Genomic DNA, 27,218 nt, shown 5'->3' on the forward strand with positions numbered 1-27,218 from the left:
GGGACATACCGGGTTCAAATTCTCACCCATCCTCTCCCAGGCTAGACTCTTCGCGGTGTGGACCTCCAAGGGGCCTGGGCGAGCTCAAGGGCAGGGCTCACGAGGCACGGGCAATGATGGAGCCTCACAGTTCACGAGAGGGAGGCGGGGGACCTCAACACAAGGTAGGGCTCTGGGGAGCACCAGAGTAAGCCCCCTAGGAAATTGTTCCCCAGAGGGACCTTCACTACAGGGGGTGTCCCCAAGCACGCTGGCGCTGAACTGGGGCTGGACTAGGGGTGAGTGAAGCCGCCCTTGGAGGGAATCCCAATGAAACCGTGTAACTCAGAGTGGGACTTGAACCCATGGTGTTTTAACTGAGATCACACACCTGGTCTCAGGACTTAATGAAGCTCAGGTTCTTGACGTCTCAACACAGAGAGAATTCAGTGAGAGACAAAGTGATAGGGAAGAAGTGGATTCACTTAGAAACACATTCCACAGACAAGAGTGTGGGCCATCTCAGAGGCAAGAGCGGCACCAGGGCATAGGGTTGTCAGTTTTTATAGGGGTGGGTAATTTCATAGGCTAATGAGTGGAGGAGTATTCCAGCTATTTGGGGGGAGGGTGGCGATTTCCAGGAATTGGCCACCGCCTACTTTTTGACCTTTAGCGTCAGCCTTGGAACTGTCATGGCACCTGTGGGTTTATCATTTAGCTGATGTGTTACAATGAGCCTATACTGAGGCTCAAGGCCTAGTGGATGCTGACTAGTCCGCCATCTTGGACCTAGCTGGTTGTAACCAGTTTATGTCATGTCCTCGGGCTATGTTTTCTTTTAAAGCTTGTGCCCTGCCCCCTTCCCTCATATTCCACCACCATGGCACCAAGCTTGGTGCGGCAGCGTCCCCCTCCCCAGACAGGAACCCCGCAAGACCCCACTCACCTGAAAGCATCTCTCTGGGTTCCTGAGTTTACTCCTCTCCTGCCTGTAGCCTCCTTTCCCTGGAAGCTCTCCATTCCCGTCTTCTCCTCCGAAACCGACGGCTAGCAGCAAGTTCCCACGCCCACCCAAGTGCATCCAAGGCGGCGCGAGCGCGCTCTGCAGGGTCCTGGAGAACGTGGAGTCTCAGAGGACGGAAGAACTGTCTGAAGAAAAAATGGACTCTAACACCGCGCAATGATCTGAGAGTGAGAACAAGGCCTTCATCTTCGAAAAAGCAGGTGAAAACTTCGTGTCCTCGTGCAGTTGTCAAGGATTCTTATTAAATACGAGAAGAGAATGAAAGATTTGGGTTTCCTGAAAAAGAAACCAGCTGAAAGTTCTTCAGGTAATGAAACTAATGTTGAAATAGGATTTCTAATTCCACTCACTTGTGACCCAGACCCACACACACACACTCCGGCCCGCGGCCCGGCCGGGTACCTCGCACCTGCGCCGCCCCCGCGCGGCCCTACCGGAGGCCCGGCTGGGTCCACCTGGGCGCCCGACGCGGCCGCAAACCGGCGAGCATGCTCAGTCGGATGCTGACCCATTTCTGCGGCCGGGCCCGCGGCGGGGGTCGGGGCGCTCCCCCGCGAAGCTCGCCGGGGACAGGGAGAGAGGAGGAGAGCGGAGGTGCGTCACCCCGCCCCCGGCAGCGCTCCCGCCTGGCGACTACCGGCGACTACCGGCTCCCGGGCGCCGTGGGAAATCTGCAGTTCCGGGTTTTCGCCGCAGCCCGAGGGGGCGGGGAGGGGCGGGGAGGGGCGGGGTCGGCAGGGGCGGGGGCAGCCCGAGAAGGAGCTGGGGGTTGGCCTGGCACCAAGCAGTCCCGCAGTCTGGAAAAGGGCAGCTTGCACTGTGGGGCCGGGCCGCTCAACTTCTGCAGGCGCTTTAGAAAACCCGTCTTTCCTCACTGACAAAACACCACAGTGGTCACTAGAGAAAACTTAGAACCTCCAGATAGTCACAAAGGAGGAGAATAGAATCCCAAGCCCGCCGCTCAGAAGCCTCCGGTGGACGTCTCGCTCCTGAGGCTCCGCGCGCGGCGGGGGCGCTGCCGGCGCGGGCACCCCGCCCGCACGGGGGCCCTGCTCGGGGTAGGTCCGGGGTCACGGTCCCAGGGCGGGTCCCGAGCCCCACGTGCGGGAACCCGGGACCCACGCCGAGATGGCCGAGGCTGCAGCACGGCCGCGCGGGGCGGGCGCCCGCCGGGTACAGCTGGGCGCGGGGTCCAGTCGCGGGGCCGCGGGGACTGAGGAGCCGCCCCCCGGCCCTGGCCCCTCCCCCGCGGGCCGGCCCGCTGCCCCGCCCCGCCGCGCTGCCGAGAAGACCCGGCGACGACGCGCGCACTGGGCATGCTCCGCCCTGCCGCTCGGCCCCGCTGCGCTGCGGGTGGCTCCGCGCTCCCGCAGACCGCAGCCCGCGCCGCCGCCAGCGCTGGGGCAGAGGCGGCCGCCGGGAGGCTGCGGGCATCGGCGCGGCTCCCGGGATGGCCATGGCTAGGGTCGCGCGGCGGCCGCCGGGGTGGCGAGGCGGCGTCAGGTTAGCCGGGCGCCGGTGGGCGGGGGCGCGGGCGGCGGGGAGCCCAGCACCGCGTGTTGGCCGAGTCGCCGCCGCCGGCAACGCGGCCGCGCAACTTTGGGGCTCTCGGGCTGGAGGGGCCCGCGGTCGGGGCTGCGCGCCGGGAGGCGCCCGTGTCCCCGCGGCGGGCTCCTGGGTCGCAGGATGCTGCGGGATCCGGGAGCGGCGGGTCGGGAACACGGCGTCCCAGGCTTGTGCCATAGCCTTCCCACGGCTACAGGAGCGTGGTGTCCACAGCGCGCTGCCGAGGAGCCTCCCGGCCTCCGGGGAAAGGGGACGACAAGCCGCGGCGGGGCCTTCGCCGACTCCAGGTCGCCCGGGTCACCGGGCCTCAGTGTCCCCGGGACGGGGGGTGGCGGTGGTGCACTATCCCGGGTCCGGCAGGCCCTGAGCGCGGGCTGCGCGTCCTGGTGCCGCAGCGGTGCGGGATCTGTGCGCGCCGCCAGCCGCCGCCTCCACTGGAGCTCTCGGAGTTTGTCGCATTTGACTCCATAGCAAGTTGACATCGAATTGCTTCATGGCGTGGAGTAGGCAAACGTGTTTCATCGGCTTAAAAAACGGAGTAATTGCAGAGCCGATTTATTTTAAGCTCGACCATTAACCGGCCTTCCCCTCCAAAAAACTTGAGCTTGCAAGTTGCAAGATTTTTAAAGCAAACTAGCCAAAAAGAAAAAAAATGTATGCGGGTCCATTACCCGCTCACACTGTAGAAAATAATGTACTGTGGTTGAATGGTCATTGTTTTTAAGCATACTCGTTGCAGAAAGGTTGGGTTACTGTAGCCATCTATGTTGTGCGTTACTTTGGCTTTATGTTAAGAACTTGGAAGCGTAGCGTCGCAGAAGCACAATTTTTTTTGTAAAGTTTTCTCACTTTTGTTTCTAAAGGAAACACATTTTTTTCTCAGTTGCTACTATGCTGAACATAGTAAAATTGTTCAAGATGAAACACAAGATGCAAGAAAATTTATTTTCAGAAGGGATTAAGTTAGAGCAATGTAGTTCTACTGGGCGTTTAACTTTTATGGAAAATGAAATTTGTATGTCCCACCAACGTTTCTGTTGGTTCTTAAAACATTTAGTACCATTATCACCCTTAGGATTACTGGATTTTAGGAGCAACGCAAACAATCCTTTTCCTGGTGGGAACGAGTTCCACCTCTAACTAAAGCTCTAACTCTCAAGCCAGGTTCCATAAGTACCACTTAGTGGGTTCAGTTGTTTTATTTATTAAGGTTATTACAAAACATCTGGTTTGCGTTCTTCATAGACCTAGACTTTTGAGGTGCATTTGCTCTTCACTGGGTTGTGAATAGCTTTTAATGTTTGTTCTTTCGTGAGATGGCTCCAGCTCTCATTCCAGATGCTCCAGACCATTTTCCCAAGTGGGGTCTGTGTCGTGCTTGTAGGTGACCGAGATGTAATAACAGGAGTGAAGTGTCCAGACAGTAAGAGCGGCAACATGATGACTCTTTCTGCAAATTAGGCCTGCAGTCCTCCATTTTAGCCAGAGTTTGGTTGGTGGTGTTCATTGCCCTAAATGTTTTTCTTAATATATTTATAGAAGAATTTAGAAGTTTGAAAAAAGCCCGACACAAATACTGAGAAATTGTGCTTCCCTTTTCTATAAAAATGCATCCAGTTCAAAATCTGCCGTGTGTACTACACGTATGTACAGCTTATCCGTTACGGCAGGGCCCATGTTCTCAGGCTCCATTCCTCAGTGGGTGTTCGGACCGTCCACCCTCACCCTTGGCTTTTTGCTGACCTGGAGGAAGCAGCTAGGCCTGAGTTTCCGCTTTGTGAATGTGAAGTTTGATACAGATCCGTAGCCCCCCCACTTGTGGATCTGAAAATCCTACCTATTTTATCAGTGTTAGGAAAGGCAATGAAATTTAACAGAAGGCACATTTAAACACCACTCTTGGCTTTGGGAACTCCACATTCTGCTAACCTGAAACTAACAAAACCAACAGGAGTTAGGTTGAAGAGAGGTTTTATTACTGCTAATGAAGAAAAAATAGCAGAGTAGACTTTGTATTCAAATTCGGAAACAGGTGATAATCTCTCCTCTTTTGTACCTAACTGTTGGGTTCTTGCAGCTCAACTGCTGGGCACATAGATTTTACTTTTAATTCCGTGTCCTTAGGTTTCTATAGTGCATAGTCCTATTAGTCACATTGGATATTCGTGGCAAACTATTGCCTTTAAAAGTACAGCTTTGCCCATTCACGAGACCGAAATTTATTCAATTCCTTGTTTGCCTTGCAATTTAAAGATTTGAGGCCATTTAAACTTTGCTTAATTTGAACTTTTTGTTCTATGCAAGAACTTCCAGATACTGAAATGTCAAACAAATATGGTGGCAAAGTTGCTTTTAACCCCCAACAAAGTGCAGTCAGATTTGTTAGATGAGAATCATTTTCTTGGAATTCAGAAATAGTGCAAATAAGGTCACTTCCCTAATTCAGCACCTAACCAGGCATTTGGGATGTGGCTTGCCCTTTTCTAGCCAAGCCCAGGAGGACACTTGACAACACTTTGTGATCTGTGGCAAATCACTTTAAAGTCAGAAACAGCCTTAGATGCAAATGGTTGATTTTAAGTTTGCAGGAAGACCTCCCTGGAATCGTTAACGGATTAAGGGGCTTGGTTGATTATGTGATAAGAACCAGTTAAGAGCTGTCAGAACTAGTTTCTAAGTTATACTCAGAAGTCCTGTGTGTTTATTGGTCTTGCCTCTGCCTGAGGGCTTTACTCATTAAAATATTCATTTTTCTTCCCCACAATCTTTTATAGTTAGGCCCCTAAGGCTGCAAAAATGAGTAAGACGCAGTGATGCACAGTCTAGTCAGAGAGACAGGCTTGAGCACAAATAAACTGGAGTACAGAGTCAGTGCTGCCAGAGACGGGTCTTGGGTTGGAAGGGGAGGGGCCTCATGAAAATAGTGACATTTCCGTAGGATCTTAAGGAATGCCTAAGGAATTGGATAGGAGTCTTCTACCAGGGAAGTCCAGGCAGACCACCATGATGGTAGTTAGGGTAATGCCCCACCACCACCAAGGTGTCCCCTTCGGGACTGTGCAGACGTGGTTAAATGGAGGATCTGGAGATGGAGAAGTTATTCTGGATTATCCAGTGGGCCCCATGTAATCGCAAGAGGGAAGCAGAGGTCAGTGTCAGATGCATGGGAGGAAGACTGGCTGGCCATTGCTAGCCTTGAAGATGAAGGGGCCAAGGAATGGGGGCAGCCTCTGGAAGCTGGTAAAGGCCAGGACACAGATGGCTGCCCCCCCCCCAGCTTCCAGAAGGAGCACAGGCCTGCCAGCTCCTTGATGAGCCCATCCTGACCCATGTGGAACTTCTCACCCACAGAACTGAAAGATAACCAATGTGTGTATAAGTCAATAAACGACTTGGTGCCTTCGAAAGGAGCCATAGAAAGGTCATCCAGCCATAGACAAAGAACGGTTTGGTGTGATGGAGTCGGGCCGGGGCAAAGGAGTCTGGATTTCATCCTATTATAGATAAACGATGGGAAATCAACTGAAGATTTTTAAACAGGAGCATGTGATGGACAAACCGCTGCCACTTTTCTCTTCCTGAAAAAGCAGTATACAGCTAAACCCCAGGTTTCACAGGGCAGTTCGACAAAGGGTGTGTAACTAGAGGTGGTCAGTGGCAGATGGGAGTCTGGAACCAGCGTGTCGTATAATTCAGTTCTCTCCGTTGATCTGAAATGACATTAGTACGCATGTGTGGAATTAAGAGCTTAAGAAGACTTGTGTTCACAGCTAGTAATGCAGGAAGGACGTAGAAAGTAGAGAAGAAGGGCGAGTCTCGTCTGGACTACTTTGTTTCTGTTCATTGCCCTCTTAACAGGCAGCTGCTCTGCTGCATACACACCCGTGCAGACCAGATGTGGGCAGGGACCTGGGGGAAAGTCAGGTTTAACATAGTTACCTTGAGAATGATGCCACGTCACCTGGGCCAGCTCTGACCAGTTGGTAGGAGCTGCTTGCCATGTCATGGGCTTGTACAGGCTCAGCTGGGAAATTCTGACAACCCGTCAGCAGTGTTTGCTGGGGGATGGGCAACAGCTACACTACCAGATGCCCTAACCTGTGGGTTTAAATATAAGAAATTCAGTCATTCTCTCCAAACATATTATTCAGTCTCTTTTATGTACAAGGGCTTAATAGTGTATAAAAACATATGGTCTGGTTGAATTGACATCTCTGTGTGTCTGGAAAACCTCATCTGAAGAAATCTTCTACCTTAGTGTTACAGGAGTGGCTCCAAGTTGAAACCGAACTATATGTAGAAAAATTGGTAAGGGACAATAGATTTTTCAGACAACATGGTGCAGGAAGCCCTGCGTTGGCAAAATCCGATCCTGAGAACAACAGTAAGACTTGATGAAAACTTATCTTAATGAAAATGAAACTGTGGATCTATATTGTTTAGCTTCCGTTTGCAGAACTTTGTAAGATTTTTACCCATACTTCCTTACATAGTGATGCAATAACTATTTTCCGCTGTACAGGACAAGGTTGGTGTAAACCGTTCTATCTATCTTGAATCTCCTCTCCCTTGGGCTCTGGGATACGGGCCCCTCGTCCTCTGAGGGTCTGTCCTCCCTGGGTTCTAACCTTAGTCCTCTCATTTTGTGGCCCACTGTGTTCCTTCTGGGTGATTTATTTTTCCTCATGACTGCATCAGTCACCCACACGCCGATGTCCCCATATCTGTACCTTCAGATAAGCCTCTCTTATTCATTCACTGATTCATTCAGCAAATATTGATAACCTGAGAGCTTATAACCTAGCGGAGGGATGGATGTGCACAAAGACGGTTACAGTGAAAATACGAAGTTCTGGGTGAAGGTTGGTGAGAAAAGGGGTGTCGGGGGCTACCTGGGCAGTCCTGGTTGGCTTTGAACTTGAAGGCTGAGTAGGGGTTTGCCAGATGTGTGAGAATATGGAAGGAAGCACGGTGCAGAGGTGCCAAGGGAGCTCCAGGGATGAGGTTACACAGGCAGGCGGGAGTCAGAGCATGAAGGATCACGTGTGTCCTGCCATGGACTTGAGATGTACGCTGGTGGCGGGATGAAGACCTGGAATACGTCTGAATCGGATCTCTCAGAGTCAGCCCACTTCAGCAGCCACTTGGTTTGTGGATTGCAGGCAGGCAGGACTCGAGGCAGGTCAGCCAGGACGGGGCCCATCAGAGTGACATGGGAGAAAGAAAGAAGGGATTAATTCCCTGGGGGTTGTCCAGCTTCTGGACAGAAGCCTCTGGGGCTTGCCAATGAGACTGAGAGGAAGTCGCTGTGGGTGGACTTCCTAATTCTGGATTTAGAAGGTAACTCTTTGAGAAGCTGGGCTGAAGTTGTCTTTGTCATCAGTGGGAAAGAAGAAGCTTGCTGAGCAGATATTTAGATATCATCCCAACCCTTTCCTTCCATTGAGGATTTGAGTTGGCTGAGGGCTCGAGGAAAACTGGAAGGGAAGAGATTACTCCTTAAAAAAAAAAAAGAATCAGTGGATCGGAGTAGTTACCCATTGACAGCGCTGGAGGTGGCAGGCTGGATTCATTAAAGCAGTAGGTCTCCTAGACAAGACGGGATGTGCCTGTTCCCATGTCTGTACCTTTCTGTACCCTCTCGAAACTAGCGAGAGCTCTGTGATATTTGTGGCAGTGGGGACCATCCCAAGTTGGCCAGCTAACCCCTTTCTCCCCTGCAAAGGGGAGGGGGGTAGGTAGGTGTACAGCCACTGTGCTTTCTTAAAGGTGCAGAGCCCACTTTCTCTGGTCCTCTGCAGGAGAAGGTACTGGAGTTAAGACTGACCGCATTCGTGTTTGCCTCCCACCCAGTCCTTCCTTCTGGGTCTTCACACCCTGGGATGGCCCGTGGGGTGGCTTAAACTTCCAGCAGCCATGGAGCTGTGCTTGCTTCTCAGATGCTGTTGTTAGTTTCATCTTGTAGATTTCTGCTGCGATGCTAGAGACCACACTGGGCTGCACTGCCCTGTCACTAGATGTGCTGGAGGGAAGGGTTTTGTCCTTCAGGGTTTGGACAGCCCTAGATGACCTGGTCTCTGAGTGAGTCTAGCTCTTGTTAGACTCCCCAAAGGTAACACGGCTTTCTCCATTTTAAAACACTTCTGAGGAACTTGAAATTAATTTCCAGAAAATATCTGAGCATTACCAGTCCTTTACCTGACTGGGGGCTGAGCATTTCTCCCTGTACATCGGACCCCAGGACCTATATTGGACTTGATTCCCTCCTGCCTTTGTAGGGCATCCATCCCTTCCTCCAGATTTTGGCTGTCTCCCCTCCTTCTTTCACTGGGGTAATGGATCTCTGTCGCAAAGTCCTCTTTGTCATTGCTCCTAAGACGCCCTGGAGGCCCTCTTATTAAGTAGAACTTCTGGAGGAGTGCCCTCATGTGCCAGCGTTCTTGAGATGAGCACACACAGCAGATCCACGGCCTGAGTCCTGCTGAAACATACTGTAGTGAAGGGTTTTGTTTTTAATTGGGAGGCTGTGCTTTATTTCCATCCCTACTTGCTAAACTAAGCCGTTACTCCTGCTGGGGAAACTGTCCTGTCTCCTTTACTCACCCTTCAAGACTTGGCCAGTCCCAGTGACCATTCTTTGACCTTTCCAGCTGGCCCTCATCTGAATTTCTGTGGTATTTACCCAGTAGTGCTTAATTAATGATGTATCATTTTGTATACAGGTTATCACCAAGATTGTAAGCACCTTTAGGGTAAAGACCTGGTCTTAAAAAGTTTTTTTAAGCCCCACAGCAGTTGGAACTGAAGTGATACTAGTGGCCTCTTAAATACTTGGAGTTCCCCTTCGTTGGGATGACTGAGTCCTAATTGTTTTTATCACCCAGATGAATCTGACTGCCCCACTGAGAGATCGTTGAGAACACCCAGAGCGTGTGCCCAGCCTAGCAGGGCCTTCTCCCGTCAGAGCTGAGAGAAAAGCAAAGCTTCCTTCAGAGATGCTGCATGGAAACCACTGAAGCCACATTTCCAACTTCCTTCTGGTGTTTTTGTTAAGATGATTTTCCATAGTGCCACATTGAAACCCACTTAAATTGGGGGGAGGACTGACCTTAGGATATATGCATTAAACTCAGCTAGAAGATTATTCCGGTCCAACTGAATTTTGAAAAGTATTGCTCTATGCACAGAATTTTAAAATAATAATAATTCTTTAAATAATACATAATCACAGTATTTTTAAATTATCATTTTAAAATAACAGTTATGACAGTTTGGATGTTAGTGGCATTTAGCCAGTTTGCCGGGGCTGTGGTGTCCACTCCCAGGTCACCGTGGGCAGGCGAAAGGAGCCCTTTGGGTGGGCCCTTGGGTGATGTGGTCCTGGAGGGGCTTCCATGCACAGGTTGGCGGCTTGGCCTCTGCCTCTTCGGCTGTCATTGTAGACAGATCTGCATGGTCCTTCCCCACGTCATAGGCTCGTGGCAAGGCGAGGCCGAGTAACGTCCTCGGGTGTGTCTTGTAAACCATAAATGCTAGGTGAGTATAAGGGATGTTGCCTTCATGCTGTTAATAAGAATGAAATCAAGCAGAGTGTGAATTCAGAATCTCTTCTGACCTGTTTTTCCTGACATCCAGTTCTCAGAGAGTCTAGTAAGAACACTCGTGTGATTCGGAAACACGGTCGTACAATTACACTTCGTGAAAATGGGCTGGTAAAGGAGGGAGAAAGAAAAGGATTTTAACTACTCTCTGCAGTTACTGAGCATATTTTCTCAAATAGATGAGATTTTATCCTGATGAAAGAAGAAACCCTGGGTGATCCAGTTCCTCTGCAGTGACTCTGAGTGGCCTTCATCAGACACCAGCAAGACAAGGAATGAGGGATGGTTTTGACGCTGTGAAATATAAATTCCATTTCAGCAGCCATAGGAATGTACATTTCAGGTGTAGAAGAGAGTCACGTAAACCTCACTCACCTCGCAGGCCCGAGTCCTCCAACGGCGGATCCTGTGGCCCCCATGGTCCCCGCCCAGGTCCTGAGCCTCTGCTCCCAGGTCCACGTGGGAGCACCTGCCTCTCCTGCAAGGGAAGGATGTGCTGTGAAGACTGAGCTCTGGGGAAACCTTGGTTTATGTTTTAAAGTTAGGTTTGTGGTAAAGAATGGACACAGTTACCTAGAATTCCTAAGAAATGGGTGGAATTTGGAGGAAAGCAGGGCCAGTGTGGATGCCCAGTGAGTTAGTCAGCTGTTTAAAGGAAAGGACCCAGAGGGGTTTAAGCTCACCCAGTGGGTAGCCAGGTGCTTGCCCTGAGGGGGGCGGCAACCCACGTGACCACGAACCACCCTCGTCTGGGACAGAAGCCCAACCCCCGGGAGAGGGAGGGGGGAGCACACCGACTCACATCACACAAGGGGGAGGGTGCTGACGAGGTGACATTTGAGAGTCAGAATGGGGGTGTGCAGGAGCCTTGCCGGCATCCCAGGGGCTCGGACCTGAGGAAGGAATGGCGCGGGCGGCTTGCCGCGAGCCTGGCGTCTTCCGGGGTTAGCGGAGCCCAGGTGGCTGGCAGGGAGCGAGAGGGGCAAAAAGGTCAGAAATTGAGGCTGGGAGGCAGCCAGTGAGCAGATATTGTAGTGGCCATGGGAAGGCCCTCTGGCTTTATTTTTTTCTTTTTATAAATTTATTTACTTATTTTTGGCTGCGTTGGGTTTTTGTTGCCATGCGCGGGCTTTCTCTAGTTGCGGCGAGCGGGGGCTACTCTTCGCTGTGGTGCGCAGGCTTCTCATTGCGGTGGCGTCTCTTGTTGCAGAGCACGGGCTCTAGGCGTGCGGGCTTCAGTAGTTGTGGCATGTGGGCTCAGTAGTTGTGGCTCACAGGCTCTAGAGTGCAGGCTCAGTAGGTGTGGCGCACAGGCTTAGCTGCTCCGCGGTGTGTGGAATCTTCCCCGACCAGGGCTGGAACCCGTGTCCCCTGCGTTGGCCGGCGGATTCTTAACCACTGCGCCACCAGGGAAGCCCCGGCCCTCTGGCTTTTGCCCTTCAGTGAGGAGCCCTGGGCAATGTGCATTGCGCTAACTGAAGAGTGTTCCTGGTGTGTTTTCCTTGAGGCCTCGCCACGCACGGGCCACTACCAGACATTCACAGAAGTACGCAGCGCACGCCTGGTGCCCAGGATGGCGGCAGGTATTTGAGCACCAACCGCACCTTTCTGTAGTTCACACAGAACTTACAGAGAATTTGTCCGGGCACAGCATCGCCAGGATGACAGTGATACCCCCAGGTTGCAAGAGCAGTTGCAGGGCCTCTCTGTCAAGCATTAGCAAGCGAAATGGAGCTGGCGGGGCCCGGGCAGGGGCACAGCAGGGGCTAACTCCGTGGTGGGCCTTGGTCTGAAGAGGGGGCGCTGGGTGGTGTGGTCACGGCACCTGGGTCCTCACCGCCGTCCACGCGAGCAGTGAGGCTCTGTGGTGGCGCTGGGCTCGCCAGGGGTGGGGCTGAGGGAGAGCCCTGACCCTGCTGCGGGAGGAGGGTCCCTCCCCGCAGCCCCCAGCCACCCCATCCCGCCTGCGCATACAGGCGCCGCTAGGGACCCGAGCTGCTTCCCCTCTGTGTTGAGGTGAGGCATCTGGAGGGTGTGGATGGACGTCTAAAGGCTTCAGGAGCTGGCGCCCTGTTGTACAGGATGGTGGGAACACTCAGGAAGGTGCATCCCCGGCAAAGGACAAGTCCCCACGTGCTGTGTGGTACCCAGGCCACTTCCTGGCCATCCACCAAGTCCTGGACAGCTGGCAACCTGGTGCTCTGCCCTGACTGTTCCCTGCAGGGGGACCTTGGTCTGGACACAGACACCTCCCTGTTCCTTCCCTCCACAGCTCAGCCACACCCCTGCTCGTTGCGGTACAGGATGGTGGATTTGGAGGAGAAGTAATCAGTCATCCCTTAGGGATGGCTTCTGTGGAAAAGGGCCCCCCTCAGTGCACACAGTGCCTCACCCTTGGCAGTTGGGAGGTGGTCTGTGTACAGGCAGGTGGGGTTGAGAAAGGGGCTTTCACTGCCACGGCCTTAAGTGTTTACGGCGTGTGCCAGAATCCGCGAGAAAATCTAAACTCGCAATCGCGTCGGGCCTAAACATCATATTTAGGAAGCAGGTTAAGAATATTGGTCTCTGATTTTGGCAGCTGGGGTTGGGGGGGCGGATTGCCCCTCTGTCCAGGCAGAACGCTGGCCTTGCGGGCAGGCAGCCGGGGGTCAGCGTGTCCATCCAACATCGCCCCAAGACGTCGAATCCTCTGGCCACTTTTCCAGGCCGGCCTGTTGATGCGTCCAGGCTCCCATACACCCACCAGCTCCTGTCTGGCTTCGCTCTGGACAGAGGAGCTTATGCATGAAATACATCAAGAGCGTCTCGGGAAACGGGCTTGCAATGAAATTAAAACAAGAATTGAAGGTTGGCTGAAGTTGTGCTGTAGGTTAGCCCGTAAGAGAAATTAACTGCACTAGGGTGAAAATATGTATCTCCCTATATACACGTTCCAAAGAGTAGGGAGGATGTTTGGAAAGGACAGTCTTTTTAAGTGGTGTTGGAAGATGCTGGACAACATCTCTAGTGGTAGAGGCAGGCAGAGAAAGACAAGCAGCTCCAGGTGCTTCTGGACCAGCTTTAGGGCCCGTATAGGATCTGATCATCAGAGTTTCAAAGGTAAGAGAAAAGTGCCAACACAGCATCCTCACCTTTTATCTGCATCGTGATGTGTTTCAGGAACAGGTTTGGTAGCACAAAGGCACCGTCCACCAGTGTATGTGTCCCATCTGTATTCAGTTCCCAGGTTTGGCTTACTCCTTGGACCGTCAGATTCCTGAGGAAGTATCTCTCTGATCAATTAAGAATTTACATTAATTGGGCCCAAAAGTGTTTTAGCCTATTCATTTAGAATGACAATTAGAAGACGTTAACTACACCCTAAAACATCAATAAGCTCTTCTAAAAGATACGCTTGTGATTAGAATAGTCCTCTGTGCCTGTCTCAACTGCTAGAACAACGAAAAATCGCCTTTACGGAATGAGAGGTTTTAACGTGATATCAGGCCTGACATGGGCGTGACGTTGTATCCTGGTTTGAAGCCAATAAATTGTGTGACCTTAGGCCAGTTGCTTACCTTCTTTGGTCTCCCTTTCTCATCTTGTGTAAAAAAAAAACGCCTTTGAGAAGAGATACCCAGGTTCTTCCAGATCTACTCCTCTTGTTCTGTGAACAAACCCATGTGATGGGACCATTTTTATCTCACCTGACAATAGTCATTGTCTGTAGAGGGAAGCCTTTAATACTCTTCTTTTTCTCTTTCTCCTTTTCTAACCATTATATTTATGAGAGCTTTATCTTACATGATTCTTACTTTTAACCAGAAAAACGTACCCTGTGGAAAAACTGTTGAAGCTCTAAGAAGGGTTTCTTCACACGATGCACCCATAGAAAATAACCTATTACTCAGATGGCATCTCTGGGCCTGTCATTCATTGTTAGGTCTGAAAAACAGTGATTTAAAACAGATCCGTTTTTGAAAAGTAGGTGCCTTTTGTATATCGGAAAAATAGAGGCCTGAACATCAGTGTAGTTGGTAAAGTAGGAATGAGACCTTTTGTTCTCGCTCCTTCTGAATTGTGCAGTGAGCTTGCCGACCTTGTCTGGAGGTCACTCCCCCCGTTACCTGTGGGCGCGCCCCATCCTTGTTGTTACAGGCCCCCCCTTGTTATCCGGGCGCTCTGCCTTTCCAGCCCCCCGCCTTATGCACGTCACCAGTGATGCCTAATGCACACCTTTCCGCGAGTGTGTTGGGTCCTCTCTAATCACCATTTCCTCTTATATGGTCAGCTTCTGGCCCCGGCCCCCTTGGTGGACTCCTTTGTAATTAAACCGCTGGGTCACTTCTTGGAAGAAAGGTCTTCCTGGGCCCTCTGCCGCTTGGGTCTCCTGTCCTGTACCACGTGGATCCTTGACCCCTCTCTGATGGGGCGGTTGCCACACTGTCCTGTAATTATTGATTGACTTTGTCCTCCTCCTTGACTCTTGGGTGACAGGGGTGAGGACCGTGTCTTCCCTGGGTGTTCCACACCCCGGCAGTGTGCCTCGCACAGGGAATCTTCTCAGTTAAAGTGTAGTGGTTTGGATTGGTGCTCGGTGCTTCTGAACGTCACCTAAACAGGATGCTCTTCATGCTTTCATGTAACTATCACCATCTGAGTCAAGAGTTACCTTTGTGTGGTTAGAGACATCAGGAGTCCCTGCCCAGACAGATTCTAGGACACATGTCGGGAAGAAAGAAGGCCCAGATGAACCTCTTTCTGTAGCGCGACTTTGGACATTGAGATAGAACTTAGCTGATTTAGAGCTTAAATGATGTGATGCTGGGCTACAGTCACCGTGGCAGGAACGTGCTTCTTCCACAAAGCTCTTCATCTTTGACTTTGGATTCCCGTAGCCCATGTTCAGACATCACCTTAACTACCTAAAAACTCAAGTTAGGGGAGAAAGAATGGCCTGGTAGAATTTTGTCATTTTTCTTTAACATTGCCAAAGAAAATCTTTTTTAAACCATGTTTGTAAAACAGGTTAGCATAGGTAGTTTTCATTGATTATGATGCATGGGAAAGGAAGTTGCAGAAAGATATCTGTAACTAGGGTGGCCGCAGCTGGCTACCCCTTTTGAACGTTAGCATCTACGATGTAATGAGCACATCAGGCCCTGTCCATTCCACCGGAAGTTGAGATTTCCCACCTCGCCTGATGAGTAGGGACCTATCAAGATTGTGTCTTATCTAAAAGGTGGCGCCTGTGCCCGTCACATCATTTACGCACAAATGAAAAATGGTGATAACTCTTCGTAGATTTTGTGACAAAACCCCATTCTGTGAAGTATAAAATTATTCATCACAGTTGATGGGGAAATGCCAGCACGAATACTGCCAAGAAAAAACAATCCTGTACGTTCATGTAGTTCAAAACACCCTGAAACAAGAGGCCCTTTTCCTTCCAACTCCAGAAATTCATGGTCAGTAGTCATGTTTTATTATAGGTGCAGAGATAGCAAATAAGCCTCCACAAAGCATTTTATTAAAATGCTTTTAGATAAGATGCAATTGTTGGAAAGTAAGAAAGGGGTCAAGTTAAAGAAAGGACATTTGATGCTTGCTAAGCGTTTTCTCTTTTGTTTCATTCGTTTAAAAAAAAAAAAAAAAAGTCAAGTATTCTGTGAACGTTTTCCCAAAGGCCCTGAGCAAACATGTGAACCTTAACAATTTGTCCATTGTGGCTGTCTCTAAACCCCGGTTTGGGAATCTGTGGCCTTCGTTGTTGTATTTTGAAGGACTGTGTTTTAAGCCGCCGGATTACAATCCTCGTGGTTAATTCTACAGTGGCTGAAATGTCTTTCCCAGCGTGACAGTCTTATCAACTGAACTTGTCACGATGCTGTCTGCAGAGTCCGACAGGCTGAACAAAGTACGTTTGTAGAACATTTCCCCAGCGTTCAGAGGGACGCGATGTCTTTATGTTCTTCTTGTACCTCCCTCCTCTTGAGCAGGTGCCGGTGGATCCCACCCCAGCGTGGCCACAGGGCAGGTATGGGAGGGAAGCAGGACCGTGGGCGGCCGAGATGGAGGAAACTCTGCAGAACTGCGCCGAGTTCCTGCCCTCCACGCGTTCTCCTTGTTACTGAGCGGATGTTTCCCCAGCACGGAACTGGGAAAAGGCAAGGGCCTGGGTGGGAGGGGTGTCAGGAGGCTGGCACAAGCTGCATCTGCCTCGGGATCGGCGGTGGGACTCCTGGAGGTGGGGAGGGGAGCCAGGCTGGGCCTGGATGCGGCCAACAGCCACTCCCAGTCTCCCAGCACCTGCACAGCGCATTGAATTTACCTGTCTCTCTCCACAAGGGATTGTAAGCGGACACGGCCTGTGGCTTGTTGGGTTCCTAGCGCTCCCGACGCCCCCTGCCGCCCCCAAGCGCCTGGCGGTGTGCCCAACACATAATAAATACTTTTTTGAGAATCTGAACTGAAAGGGCATGGCGTGAGACACGGTGAATTCTTACCAAAGCCTGTTAATTCGTTAGTGCGCCTTTTCAAAAATGAGTGCTTTCTTTTCAAAAATGAGCGTTCACAGAGAGTTTTAGAGTACAAACGCTTGGCTTCCAAACAGCGCATAGGTGACGTGTTCTGCTTTCGAAGCTCCCCAGTGACTTTTCAGATGGAAAAGGAGGGGAGGGATGAGTCAGCTCTCCAACGTGCCCGCAGCAGAGGGGAAGCCTCTCCCCTCACCTGGTCAGGCCTCTAAGCAAGCTAGTGCCGTTTCAGAGCAGTCTCTGTGTGTCCAGCCCAGAACACCCACTGACGTGATTAAAAGATGACAGCACAGCCGTCTCCCCTTCCCTTTGTCCTGGCTGGCACCGTGTGTTGGAAAGTAGAAACCATGTGGCCAGCCTTTGTTTGAAAGCAGCTCTGATTTACACACCTTAAAACCCATTGTGATCTCCCATTTGCTGCATTCTCCCTAGTTGTGGGAAAAAAGGTCACAGTGTATTTACTGCACATATTTATGAGAACCTGTCTCGCTCACCGACTTGTTTCTGATCCTCCCTGAGGTCCTTGGTCGGGCGTCTGCCCCGGCCTCATGCCAGGGAGTGAGTGTCCCCAGGTGCTCGCTGCCCACAGAGCTCATGCTTCTCAGACCTGAGTCCCACCAAAGGAACCAGTGCCAGAAACCATTTGTCATGACTTCTGGTGGTGGGATGGTAGTCATAATGTATTCAGCAAAACCAAAAACAAGGTGTGATAACAACCTGAAATAAGAATAAACTCGAGAAGCGTAGTTTCAGTAAAGGACGCTTTATATGCTGTATTAGTAATTTTTATTTTTCAAGCTGAGCAATGCATGCTTGATGTATATTTGATCATGAATCCTTGTTAACAGTCCTTACGTGGTAAGTCCTGGGCCGGAAACACCCAGGCCATCGGGGTGGTTGGATCCGGGTGGGATCCCAGTCGCTCTCAAACCTGAGGCCGTGCTCTTAAGCGTTCTGTATGGCGCAGGTCAGCTTTCCTGCTAAAAGGAAACCACAAGATGAGCCCAAGTATAGAAAACCATTGACAGAGCCACGGCAGGGTGTCTGTCATGCTCCTCGGCCCTACAATTCCTACTGGGAAGTCGTGTGTGGGCCGCCTTGGGCAGGAAGGCACCCGGCCCCGTGGGGTGTATGTGTGGAAGGCTGTAGGTCTAAGAAAACCCGTGTCTGTCCGACTGAAGAAGTCTGTGGTCTGAGGTTGCTTTATCACCCCTGGTACTTCTTCAGTGTTACTGGCCACACGATTGAAGTGATAATTTCTGCTTTTGCAGACAGATTCATTCGTTCAGCAATCCGTTGGGCATGTAAAGTGTCAGGGACAATTTCAGACTCTGTAGATACCAAGAAAGTTGAGGCAGACAGTACGGTCAGGATGACATCGGACTCAGGGCAGGCACTGGCACTAGTGGAACAGCAGGAAGAGTTTAGTGATAGAGTCACTGTGTTTGAGACCCAGTCCGCTGAGAGAGGTTGGTCTTTTCTACAGGTGGTGCAGAAATGGCTGGATGTCCGTGTGGGGAGATCCCTCCCTCACGCCGTACACAGAAGTAACTGGAATGGGTCCGTGGCAAAACTAAAACTGGGAAGGGACACAAGGGAACTTTTGGTCGTGATGGAAACATTCTATATCTTGTTTATCGTGGTGGTTATGGGAGTGTATAAATCTGTCAAAGCCTATTAAAATGCACACGTAAAATGGGCACTTTTTTCATTTGTAAATTATGCCACAGTAAAGTTGATCTTAAGAAAGACAAATCATATCCTGTCCCTTCCCTGCTTAACACTTTTCAATGAACGTCAGCTAAAATCCAGATTCCTTACTCTGTCCTCCAAAGCCCTAGGTGATCTGGGCCCGTCTCGTAGTGCCCCGTTTCCTTTGGTTGTCGGCTCTTCCTGGAATGCTCTTCTCTGGGGTCTAGGCATGGTTGATTCCCAAAGAGCCCTCAGCTCTGGGGCCACCTCCTCAGTGAAGTTCTCCTGGATTGCCAGCTGTCACGGAGGACCTGGCTGGGGCTGGCGACCGTCCTCTTATTCTTGTGGTCACGTCATGGGTGTAGGATGCCCACCCAGTCCTGCTCCGGTCTCCAAGGAGTAGGAGCTGGGACGGCAAGCGATGGGTGGATCGCGGCTGGGCGCTGGCAGAGGGATTGTGGCGGGAGAGTGAGAGCTGAGGGTGCAGGGGGTGCAGTCCGTGTGCCCGGGTGTGGGCAGGGGGCGGAAAGGAAGTGAGCCAGCTGGGTGAGAGGGAGGACCTGAGGAGAGTAGGACGGCCAGGAAGCCCAGTGAGGGGACTGAGAAGGTGGGGTGCAGGGAAAGACGGATATTGAGAACTTCAGAATGAACTGGAACTTCAGAATTTAGAATTTGGAGAGAAGAAGGGTCCTGGGTGTGGCCGTGTGATTAGTGGATGAAATGGAGAGTAGAGGTGTAGGTGAAGGTTAGATCCTTGGGTGAAGAAGTGCAGCCACCCCTCATGTCACCCCCTGCATCCAGGGAGGCAGGTGAAGACGGAAAGCAAGGCATTCAGCGAGGGATGAGGGCGGGTGGCGCGGGTCGCCCGGAAGCTCCAGGAGCCGGGGCAGTTGCCTGAAAGGGGAAGGGGGTGTCCTGGTGGGGGTGAGGGGGACACCGCCCTGGTTCTGGGGGGCCCTTCCGATGTGGCAGAGCCCAGGTGCTCACTGCAGGAGCTGGAATTCATTTCGGCCAGCAGAGAGGTTAGGAGGGCCCAGGTGCACCACCGGTGTCCACGACGGGGACAGGTGAGGGATGGGAGGAGGCCTCGAGGTGCGGGATGAAAGAAGCAGGGGTCAGCTTTTTTTTTTTTTTTTTTTTTTTTGCGGTACGCGGGCCTCTCACTGTTGTGGCCTCTCTCGTTGTGGAGCACAGGCTCCGGACACACAGGCTCAGCGGCCATGGCTCACGGGCCCAGCCGCTCCGCGGCACATGGGATCTTCCCAGACCGGGGCACGAACCCGTGTCCCCTGCATCGGCAGGCGGACTCTCAACCACTGCGCCACCAGGGAAGCCCGGAGTCAGGTTTTGAGCCCCAGGAAGTCGTGTGGTACAAAGTTAACATGTTCCTGCTAAGAGTCATATGTTTCAGTAGCAAAAATAACAGACGTGTATCATCACGATTTCCATGAATATTTGGAACATCTTCTGAATTTGTGTGCTATTTAAAAATTACACAGATGTGTACTTTAGCTGGGTTTCTAACATTTTATAAATAATCCTTTTAAAGTATGGGCGCTAACATTTCCGTGGTTTTTTTTTGTTTGTTTTCTTTACAGAGGTTCTTAATCCAGAGCCAACTCCATGGACCCAGGCCGGGTTTGGCCCTTGGCCTGCTGTGAGCAGGGTGTTGTCTGCTAGAAGACTCCCCTGGCCCACCTGCTCTGGTGCCTTGCAGAGCAAGCGAAGAGGATGGACGGAGTGACGCGCCCTCTGCCTGTGTGCCTGCTGCCTTCTGCGTCCTTGTTAATCCTAGTGTCCACTCTGGCGACTGCTAAGAGTGTGGCCAACAGCACTTTAAATGGCACTGACACGGTCGTGGGCTCAGTGCCCGTGGTCATTGCCAGAACCGACCATATCATCGTCAAGGAAGGGAACAGTGCCTTGATCAACTGTAGCGTGTATGGCCTCCCTGAGCCCCAGCTCAAGTGGTATAACTCCGTGGGCAAGCTGCTGCATGAGGACAGCAAGGACCGAGGGGCAGGTAGGCTGTTCAGTCGTGTCCCGTGTCAGAAACTACGGGGAGGGACTTGGGGGCCGGGGAGGGACTTGGGGGCCGGCACCCTCAGTGTCCGTTGTTCTTATGCAGATCGTTTCAACATCTCCTTTTGTCTTATTCTTCTAAGGCAAGAGAGAGATATCCAAGAAGTAGATATCCTTAAGGGTTCAAAGCAGTAATGAATTCATTCTTCCACTCTTGACTCAGAAGACAAAACACAAACAGCTTCTCCCCTCTAATGAAAGTATCACAGTAACGAAAATATTGTATGTATTGTTTGAGTCTTTTAAAAGGCCTCTTGGAATGTTGCAGTATAACGCGTACAGGATGTTGTAGGGGTGGATGTAAAGTGGATTTTCCTTAAGTATATGTTCTGTGTATATGGGAGTTTTAATTTGTCTCAAGGAACATAGCAGTTGTCTATCATTAAAGGTCAGTTTAATTCGTGCACTGTGGGTTTAAAGGTCACATCTTTTGAGAGCAGTCTCTGTGCAGCTTCTCACCAGCAGCCAGAGATCATGTGTGCTCCCGGGGACCCGGCTGAAGTTTCTAGACTGTTGGCCGGGGGGGAGAAATAACCCGTGGCATAGGGGCAGTGCTTGGCTTCTCGTGAATGAGTTTCTGGCCAAAAGGTGCACATCCCCTTCCCACGTACCAGATCACTTCAGGAAGGACTGTGGCCGGAGCGGGGCACTGTGGGCCCTCAGGAGTCTACGTGCTTCCTATCTCAGGTGTGAGAACCAAGCCTGATTGATTGACCTGAAGGCCCGGGATGTACTTTCTGAGCCTCTCCAGTAATGACCTGGCAGGTGGGGGTGAGGGTGAAAGGACCCGGATCTGACCTAGCAGCTGCTCCGTTTCTGCCGCCCTTTCCCTCGTGTACCTCCCAGCCCACAGCCCTCTAACCCCCAGAAAAGTCTCTGCCCCAGGAAGGCCTGCATTGCTAATCTCTTTTCCTCATTTTATCTTAATCGCTCTGAAAAAGAGCAGAGGCTGGGACTTCCCTGGCGGTCCAGCGGTTAAGACTTCGCCTTCCAATGCAGGGGGTGTGGGTTCGATCCCTGGTCGGGGAGCTTAGATCCCACATCCTGTGCGGCCAAAAAGTAAAAACGCAGAGCAGAAGCAATATTGTAACAAATTCAATAAAGACTTTGAAAATGGTCCACATCAAAAAAACTTAACAAAAAAAAAAGAAAGCCCAGAGGCTAACACTGCGTCTCCTTAGGTGCCGGGTGATGGGGTGTCTGACACGTCCAGGCTTCGGCTCCCAGTCATGCCCCGACATTCACTGCCTGTGCTGCTCCTTACACGGCCGTTCAAGGCCAGGCAGCGTCATGCAGCTTCTCCCCTCTAGTGCAAGTATCATGGTCACGAAAATACCACGTGTACGTTTGCATGCTTCACCTGGCAGAGGGGAACTCCCTCCCTACCAAGTAAAACGATGGGACCGCAGAACTTTCCCATTAGAAGGGACCCTGGAGACGGTGCAGTCCCAACCCCTCTTTTATGTGACTTTTCTCCGGTCCTGTGGTCATTAAGTGGCTGTGACTGGACCGTCCGTGCTGACAGTGGGCAGATGGGACGGCGCAGCCCCTTCCTCCTACTGCAGGACAGGAGGAAGTGACGTCACACCTGTGCAGGGGCGGTGACCATGGCAACGTGTACACACTCAGGTCCCTGGACCCCACCGGGTCTTTCTGCTGGGCTGGCCTCGGGGAGGATTCTCGGGGGACCAGGGACTCCAGACCGAGCCTGCGGCTCCCGTGGACCCAGAGCAGAGGTGGTCCCGGGTATAAAGAGCCAGGGTGGGGCTCTGAGCCCTGTATCCGGGAGAGGAGGGAAGCGTGGGAACAGAGTGGGGCTGGGGCCTGGACCTCAACCGTGGCTTTGTGAGGGCTGCCTTGGAGTCGTAGTGGCCCCGCCAGGGAGATTGCGCGAAGTCTTGATGGTAGGGGTCCAGCCTTGGCAAGTGGCCCCCGTATGTCGTTTCTCTCATTGGGAGGTTGGCAGAGCCGGGGTCCCCTGGGCTCACTTCTCTTCCGTCCTTGGGCGCCGGGAGAGGAAGGGGCAGACACCAGTGCCTCGGAGACAGAGCCTGGGTGCAGGGCGGGGCATCAGAAGCCTCTGGGCATGCTTGTGGCCAGTGGCTGTGCTGAGAAATCCGTTGGCTGTTCTCATACCTCGTAAGGAAGACACACTGTGGAGTTTGTAAAAGAACTGGTGGTCCTGGCCTTTGATGCTCCAGCTCAGCTTTGGTAGTCACCGTACATCGTAACAGGCATTTCAGGACACAAGTAACACGGAGCAATATTCAGAACAGCCAGGCAAGACAGGGGAAACGGCAGAACATTTACCCTCATCATAAAATACGTGCATGGTGGTGCCACTCGAGGACCCGTGGTCTCTAAGTCTCCGTTTCTGACAGGAAGATGCCCACGTGCTAACCAGGATGTAGATTTCCGTTTCTGGGCTGATTGGCCAGGAGTTTGAATGCAGCAGTGTTAGTAACAAGGAGGTGATTGATACAGCGTGGAAAATGGTGCTCCTACGTAGGAATGTTACCTGTGTACACAGTAGACCACTGCTGAAAGCAAACAAAATGAGTGTAATTCCCGTTAGCAGCCACTCCCGTTGACTAAGCCCTCGTACCACGTCGCACACCTTGTTTCTGGTCCTTCCAGTGAGTGTGAGGGTTTGGTGGCCTCGGTGCTCACACATCCAGATGAGAAGCGGGTGCATGGTGCCCACCGTGCCCACCAGCACCTGCCCGTCCTCCAGGTCTTGGCAGGCGAGGGGTGGTGAAAGCCTCTGACCAGACGGAGTGGACGAGAGGCTGGATGGCCGCTGCACCAGCCCCGTCACCGTCACAAAGAGGCAGGGTTAGGACCCCGCCGTGATCTGCGTACGAGGCGTGCACACACCCAGGTGTGTTCAGAGCTGTCTGGCGAGTTGCCCACCACGTGTGCTCTGTGATTCCAGGAGGAGTCCCGTTTCTTGTTGGTGCTGAGAAAGTGAGACGGCTGTTCCCGGCGCCAGCCCCGCGGGCCCTAGAAGGGACGGGCTCTTTCCTGTCCCTGGCAGGGGCAGCAGCTGCTTTGCTCTGTGTCCCTCGTGTTGTCACTTCATTCCCACAGATGAGGAGAGGCTAATGTGTGAGCTATTTCCGGAGGAAGACTTTTTTTGGAGTTCACCGAAGGACACGTTTGGGGTGGTCCACCAACCATGTTACAGAAATAACCCACAAGTCCAATAACATGAGGAACCACAAATGGCCACAAAATGTCCTGTTTTCAGTTTTCCTTTTGCTGGAGGTAAGTAGGAATATATAGGTGCCAGAAAGTGGTTCCCTGTTATTTCAGGTACCAGTTATCCAGTGTATTTTTACTGTAGCTTCGTACTCTGACTTTAAACCATTGAAATGCACATTGGCACCTTTATCAGATGATAAATAAACATTTCAAGAAAGTCAGCTTTACAGAAATAGAGACACAGATATAGAGGACAAACTTATGGTTACCAAGGGGGGAGGGGAGGGTGGGCTGAACTGGGTGATTGGAATGAACATATACACACTACTATGTGTAAAATAGGTAACTAATGGGAACCAGCTGTTTAGCAAGGGCACTCTACTCAGTGCTCTGTGGTGACCTAAATGGGAAGGAAATCTAAAAAAGGGGATGTATGTATACATAAAGCTGATTCACTTTCCTGTGCAGCAGAAACTAACACAACATTGCAAAGCAACTATACTCCAATAAAAATTTTAAAAAAATAAAAAAGTCAGCTTTGGAAAAGGCACAGGCCTTTGTAAACATGCCTGGTTCGTTAGCGATTAACTTGGAAATGCTTCCTTCAGGAGAGGTTTTAGACTTTCCTGTGGATTTGTTTTCCATTCCCCTGTAGCATCCTGCCACCAAAAATAACTAAGAATTATCTCTGCAAATAAACATGCACAGCGTAAGTAAGCTGAGCCGAACTGTACAAAGTTCACAGTTGTCTCACAGCTACTCGACCTTTGTGGAATTTATTGTTATACATTTTGCTTTAGTTTACATGGCTCTAGTGTTTTTATCCTCTGCTTTGCAAATGTTTTTAGTAGCCCGTGAGATGCTTTCAACTCCTTCTATCAGGGGGCCTCAACCAACTGTGCCAGCCACGTCTTGAGACCTGAGTGTATCACCCCCTGCAACATATCCAGGAGGGGGTCAGCGCCCACAGCACTAAGTTTACAGCATCCTTTGCCTCTCAGATGAAGCGTGGAGTAGTGCATTAACCTATGGAAGTGTTATACCGAATTTCTCTTAAGTATGTTCAATATTTGAGATTTAAAAAATCAACTCCTCAAAAGGCATGAGACAAAATTTATGTAACTATAAATATATTACTGCAAATTCAGCAGAACAGCACAATGGCATCTCTTTGAGCAAGTTCCTCAACTTTTCGGAGCCAGTTTTCCTATCTGTAAAGCGGAGATAATCCTCTTTTACCGCCAGGCAGGGCTGTGCAATTTGTGTCGTGTATGAAATGTCAGTCCAGCACGTGGAACACACCAAGCCATCAGTTAACGGCAGCTGCCACTGTCATCGGTCACATCACCAATGTCCTGTGTTGTCACAGGCAGGATCCCAAGTGCATCTGTCTCTGCTTCGTAGTACGGTGTGTTTTGTAAAGAAAGGAAATAGTTTTCTGGGCAGTTTCTTATTTGCTCTCTCAAGTTCTCAACCTTTTAAAAAAACATTCAGTAAAGACCAAAAACATTTATATCCCTTAAGTGTTGTTTAGAAGCTCGAGTTAACGCTGGGACGGATGTGATGGCGAGAGTGGCGCTCCCCCCTCCACCAGCAACATCCCCCACCCCCCGACACATACCCTCCGCATGCAAGGGGCCCACTGCCCTCCAACGCGCCCAAGCCCCGGAGCAGCGAGTGTGGATGTTACGGAGTATGGTATGCACAGGATGAATTTTCCCTTTGCCTAACCCACTGGTTCTCTCACCCAGAGGACACCGGCCAAGTCTGGAGGTGTTTTTGGTTGTCATAGCCGGCGCAGGAGGGAAAGGACCGGGGAGATGTGCTGCTGGCATCTAGAGGGTGGAAGCCAGGGATGCCCTCAGTATCCTGCAATGCACAGACAGACCCCTCCCAAGAATTATCTGATGCAAGATGCCAGCCCAAGAGAAGAAAGCCTGGTCTCAACTAAAGAAGCAACCTCAGCCCGCTAAAGAATCATTCCAAAGTCGGTCAAGTCACTTGCGTGAACCCATAATGTATTTTTCCATAAAAGTGGTACTTCGGTTCATTTGCCAAATTGAGTCATGTCGAGGGCCAGCCTGGTAATGAGCCACCATTTATAGCGTTGCTTTTTAATGGGTTGTGCTCCCCCTTTGGGGTGTGAGCCCAGACTGCTTTAGTCTTAGCAGTGGGAAGACCCTTCCCCATCCCCCTCGGATGAGGATGTGAGGGCTGAGATGCTATTTCCATCCACCCAGTGCAGGGTGCTCTCAGAAGACCACCTACGCCCACTCTCAGAAGAGACTCCTGCCAGCCTGCATGGACTGACGTGCTTGGCACTTCTTTAAAAATGGAGATTATCAGGCCGAATGAGCCAGAGGGTCAGATGTTTCCTTTGCCAGGAAATGAAAAGACGGGTTCTTTTCAGATATTATTTATGCCTTGAAGCAAAGCACAACTGCAGGCTTTGAACAGCCCGGGCCTCCCCCCAACCTTCCTGAGCTGAGAGCCGAGCTAATCCCTGATGATCCCAGGCCACCTCTGTCCCACATGATGTAGGAAGCAGCTTGGTAGAGCTGCCCCAGGACCATGCGAAGAGCCCGCTTGGGAAGCTGGGGGTGGTGTCGCAGGAGCCCTTGCAGCTTGCAGTGTTTATAACGTGGGCCTCTGCAGTGGCTTCGGGGGAGCTATCATCTCCTGCAGAAGCCCCGTAACAGGTGCAGCCATGCGGGGCTCTCATTTGTTCTGTTTTGTAAAAAGGCTTGGATCCTTTCCCCTCATAGCTTCTATTTCACATGTTAGAAAATAGACCCCATGCTTACAGACACATGCGCGTGTTTGGTTCTTATTTGAAGAGTGTGGATTCAGTGCGGCATCGCTCAAGTGAGTGTTGCACTTGCTTTCTGTTTGCATAAACGTTGTTGGAACTCTCACCACCTGAAGAGTTTTAAGTTGGTTTCAGGAAAATAACCTCCTTGTTTTAGCAGACTGAGCTCTCCTCCTTGAAAAGTTTAAGAGCCTCCGTGTCTAAATGGCATTGTGAACGGAGGCTTAATGTTCTCATACCACCTATCGGGAATGTAGGCGAACCACACATCAGCTTGTTGACACTTTCACGGAAAGACATCTCCAAGGAAAAAGAGAAATCCTTTTCTTCTCATAAATAATTTGAGGGAAATTCTAAGAGCTTTTCAGTGGGGCATGGTGTTAATTTTTAATGCTGAGCCATCCTCAGGACGGCTGGAAAGATTGGGGATTTCGGCAGACGTGGGTTTGGAGGGAAGTTGTAGTTACAGCATCTTTGTGATTGTGCTGTCACCTTTCTCATGATGCTTGGGTTCCGGGAAGAGTTGGTGCTGCTGTTTCTGTCCAGCGGTCATTTGGTCGGAAGGTGTTGGCACCAGCATTCGTCCTGATCTGTCATGTCAAGTCACAGTAACCCATGTGCCGTGGCCTTTCCTGGTGGCACGAGTTTTTTTGTTTTGGTTTGGTTTTTTTTGCGGTACGCAGGCCTCTCACTCTTGTGGCCTCTCCCATTGCGGAGCACAGGCTCCGGACGCGCAGGCTCAGTGG

The 27,218-nt window shown here is 51.2% G+C and overlaps 1 protein-coding gene and 1 long non-coding RNA gene across 5 annotated transcripts in view; one reads left to right on the top strand and one right to left on the bottom strand.

The window, feature by feature from the left end:
* LOC137228233 (uncharacterized) overlaps positions 1–1,066 on the bottom strand; it is a 560,753-nt gene extending 559,687 nt beyond the window's left edge. The window contains exon 1 of the long non-coding RNA XR_010945217.1: positions 926–1,066. This is a non-coding gene — a long non-coding RNA (uncharacterized lncRNA). The remainder of the gene's footprint in view (positions 1–925) is intronic.
* Positions 1,067–1,184: 118 nt separating this feature from the next.
* Positions 1,185–27,218, top strand: part of MFAP3L (microfibril associated protein 3 like) — a 45,489-nt gene continuing 19,455 nt past the window's right edge. For 2 of the 4 annotated variants that reach the window (XM_067745374.1, XM_067745371.1), the window contains exons 1-2: positions 2,337–2,506; positions 19,976–20,400. In XM_067745374.1, coding sequence (XP_067601475.1) covers positions 20,109–20,400 — 292 coding nt within the window. In that variant the 5' untranslated portion in view covers positions 2,337–2,506; positions 19,976–20,108. Of the gene's footprint in view, positions 1,311–1,918; positions 2,062–2,336; positions 2,507–19,975; positions 20,401–27,218 lie in introns of those variants that run through there. The other 2 variants (XM_067745372.1, XM_067745373.1) reach the window with 2 other exon arrangements.

This window comes from Pseudorca crassidens, chromosome 7 (assembly GCF_039906515.1).
Source record: "Pseudorca crassidens isolate mPseCra1 chromosome 7, mPseCra1.hap1, whole genome shotgun sequence".
NCBI classification, from domain to species: Eukaryota; Metazoa; Chordata; class Mammalia; order Artiodactyla; family Delphinidae; genus Pseudorca; species Pseudorca crassidens.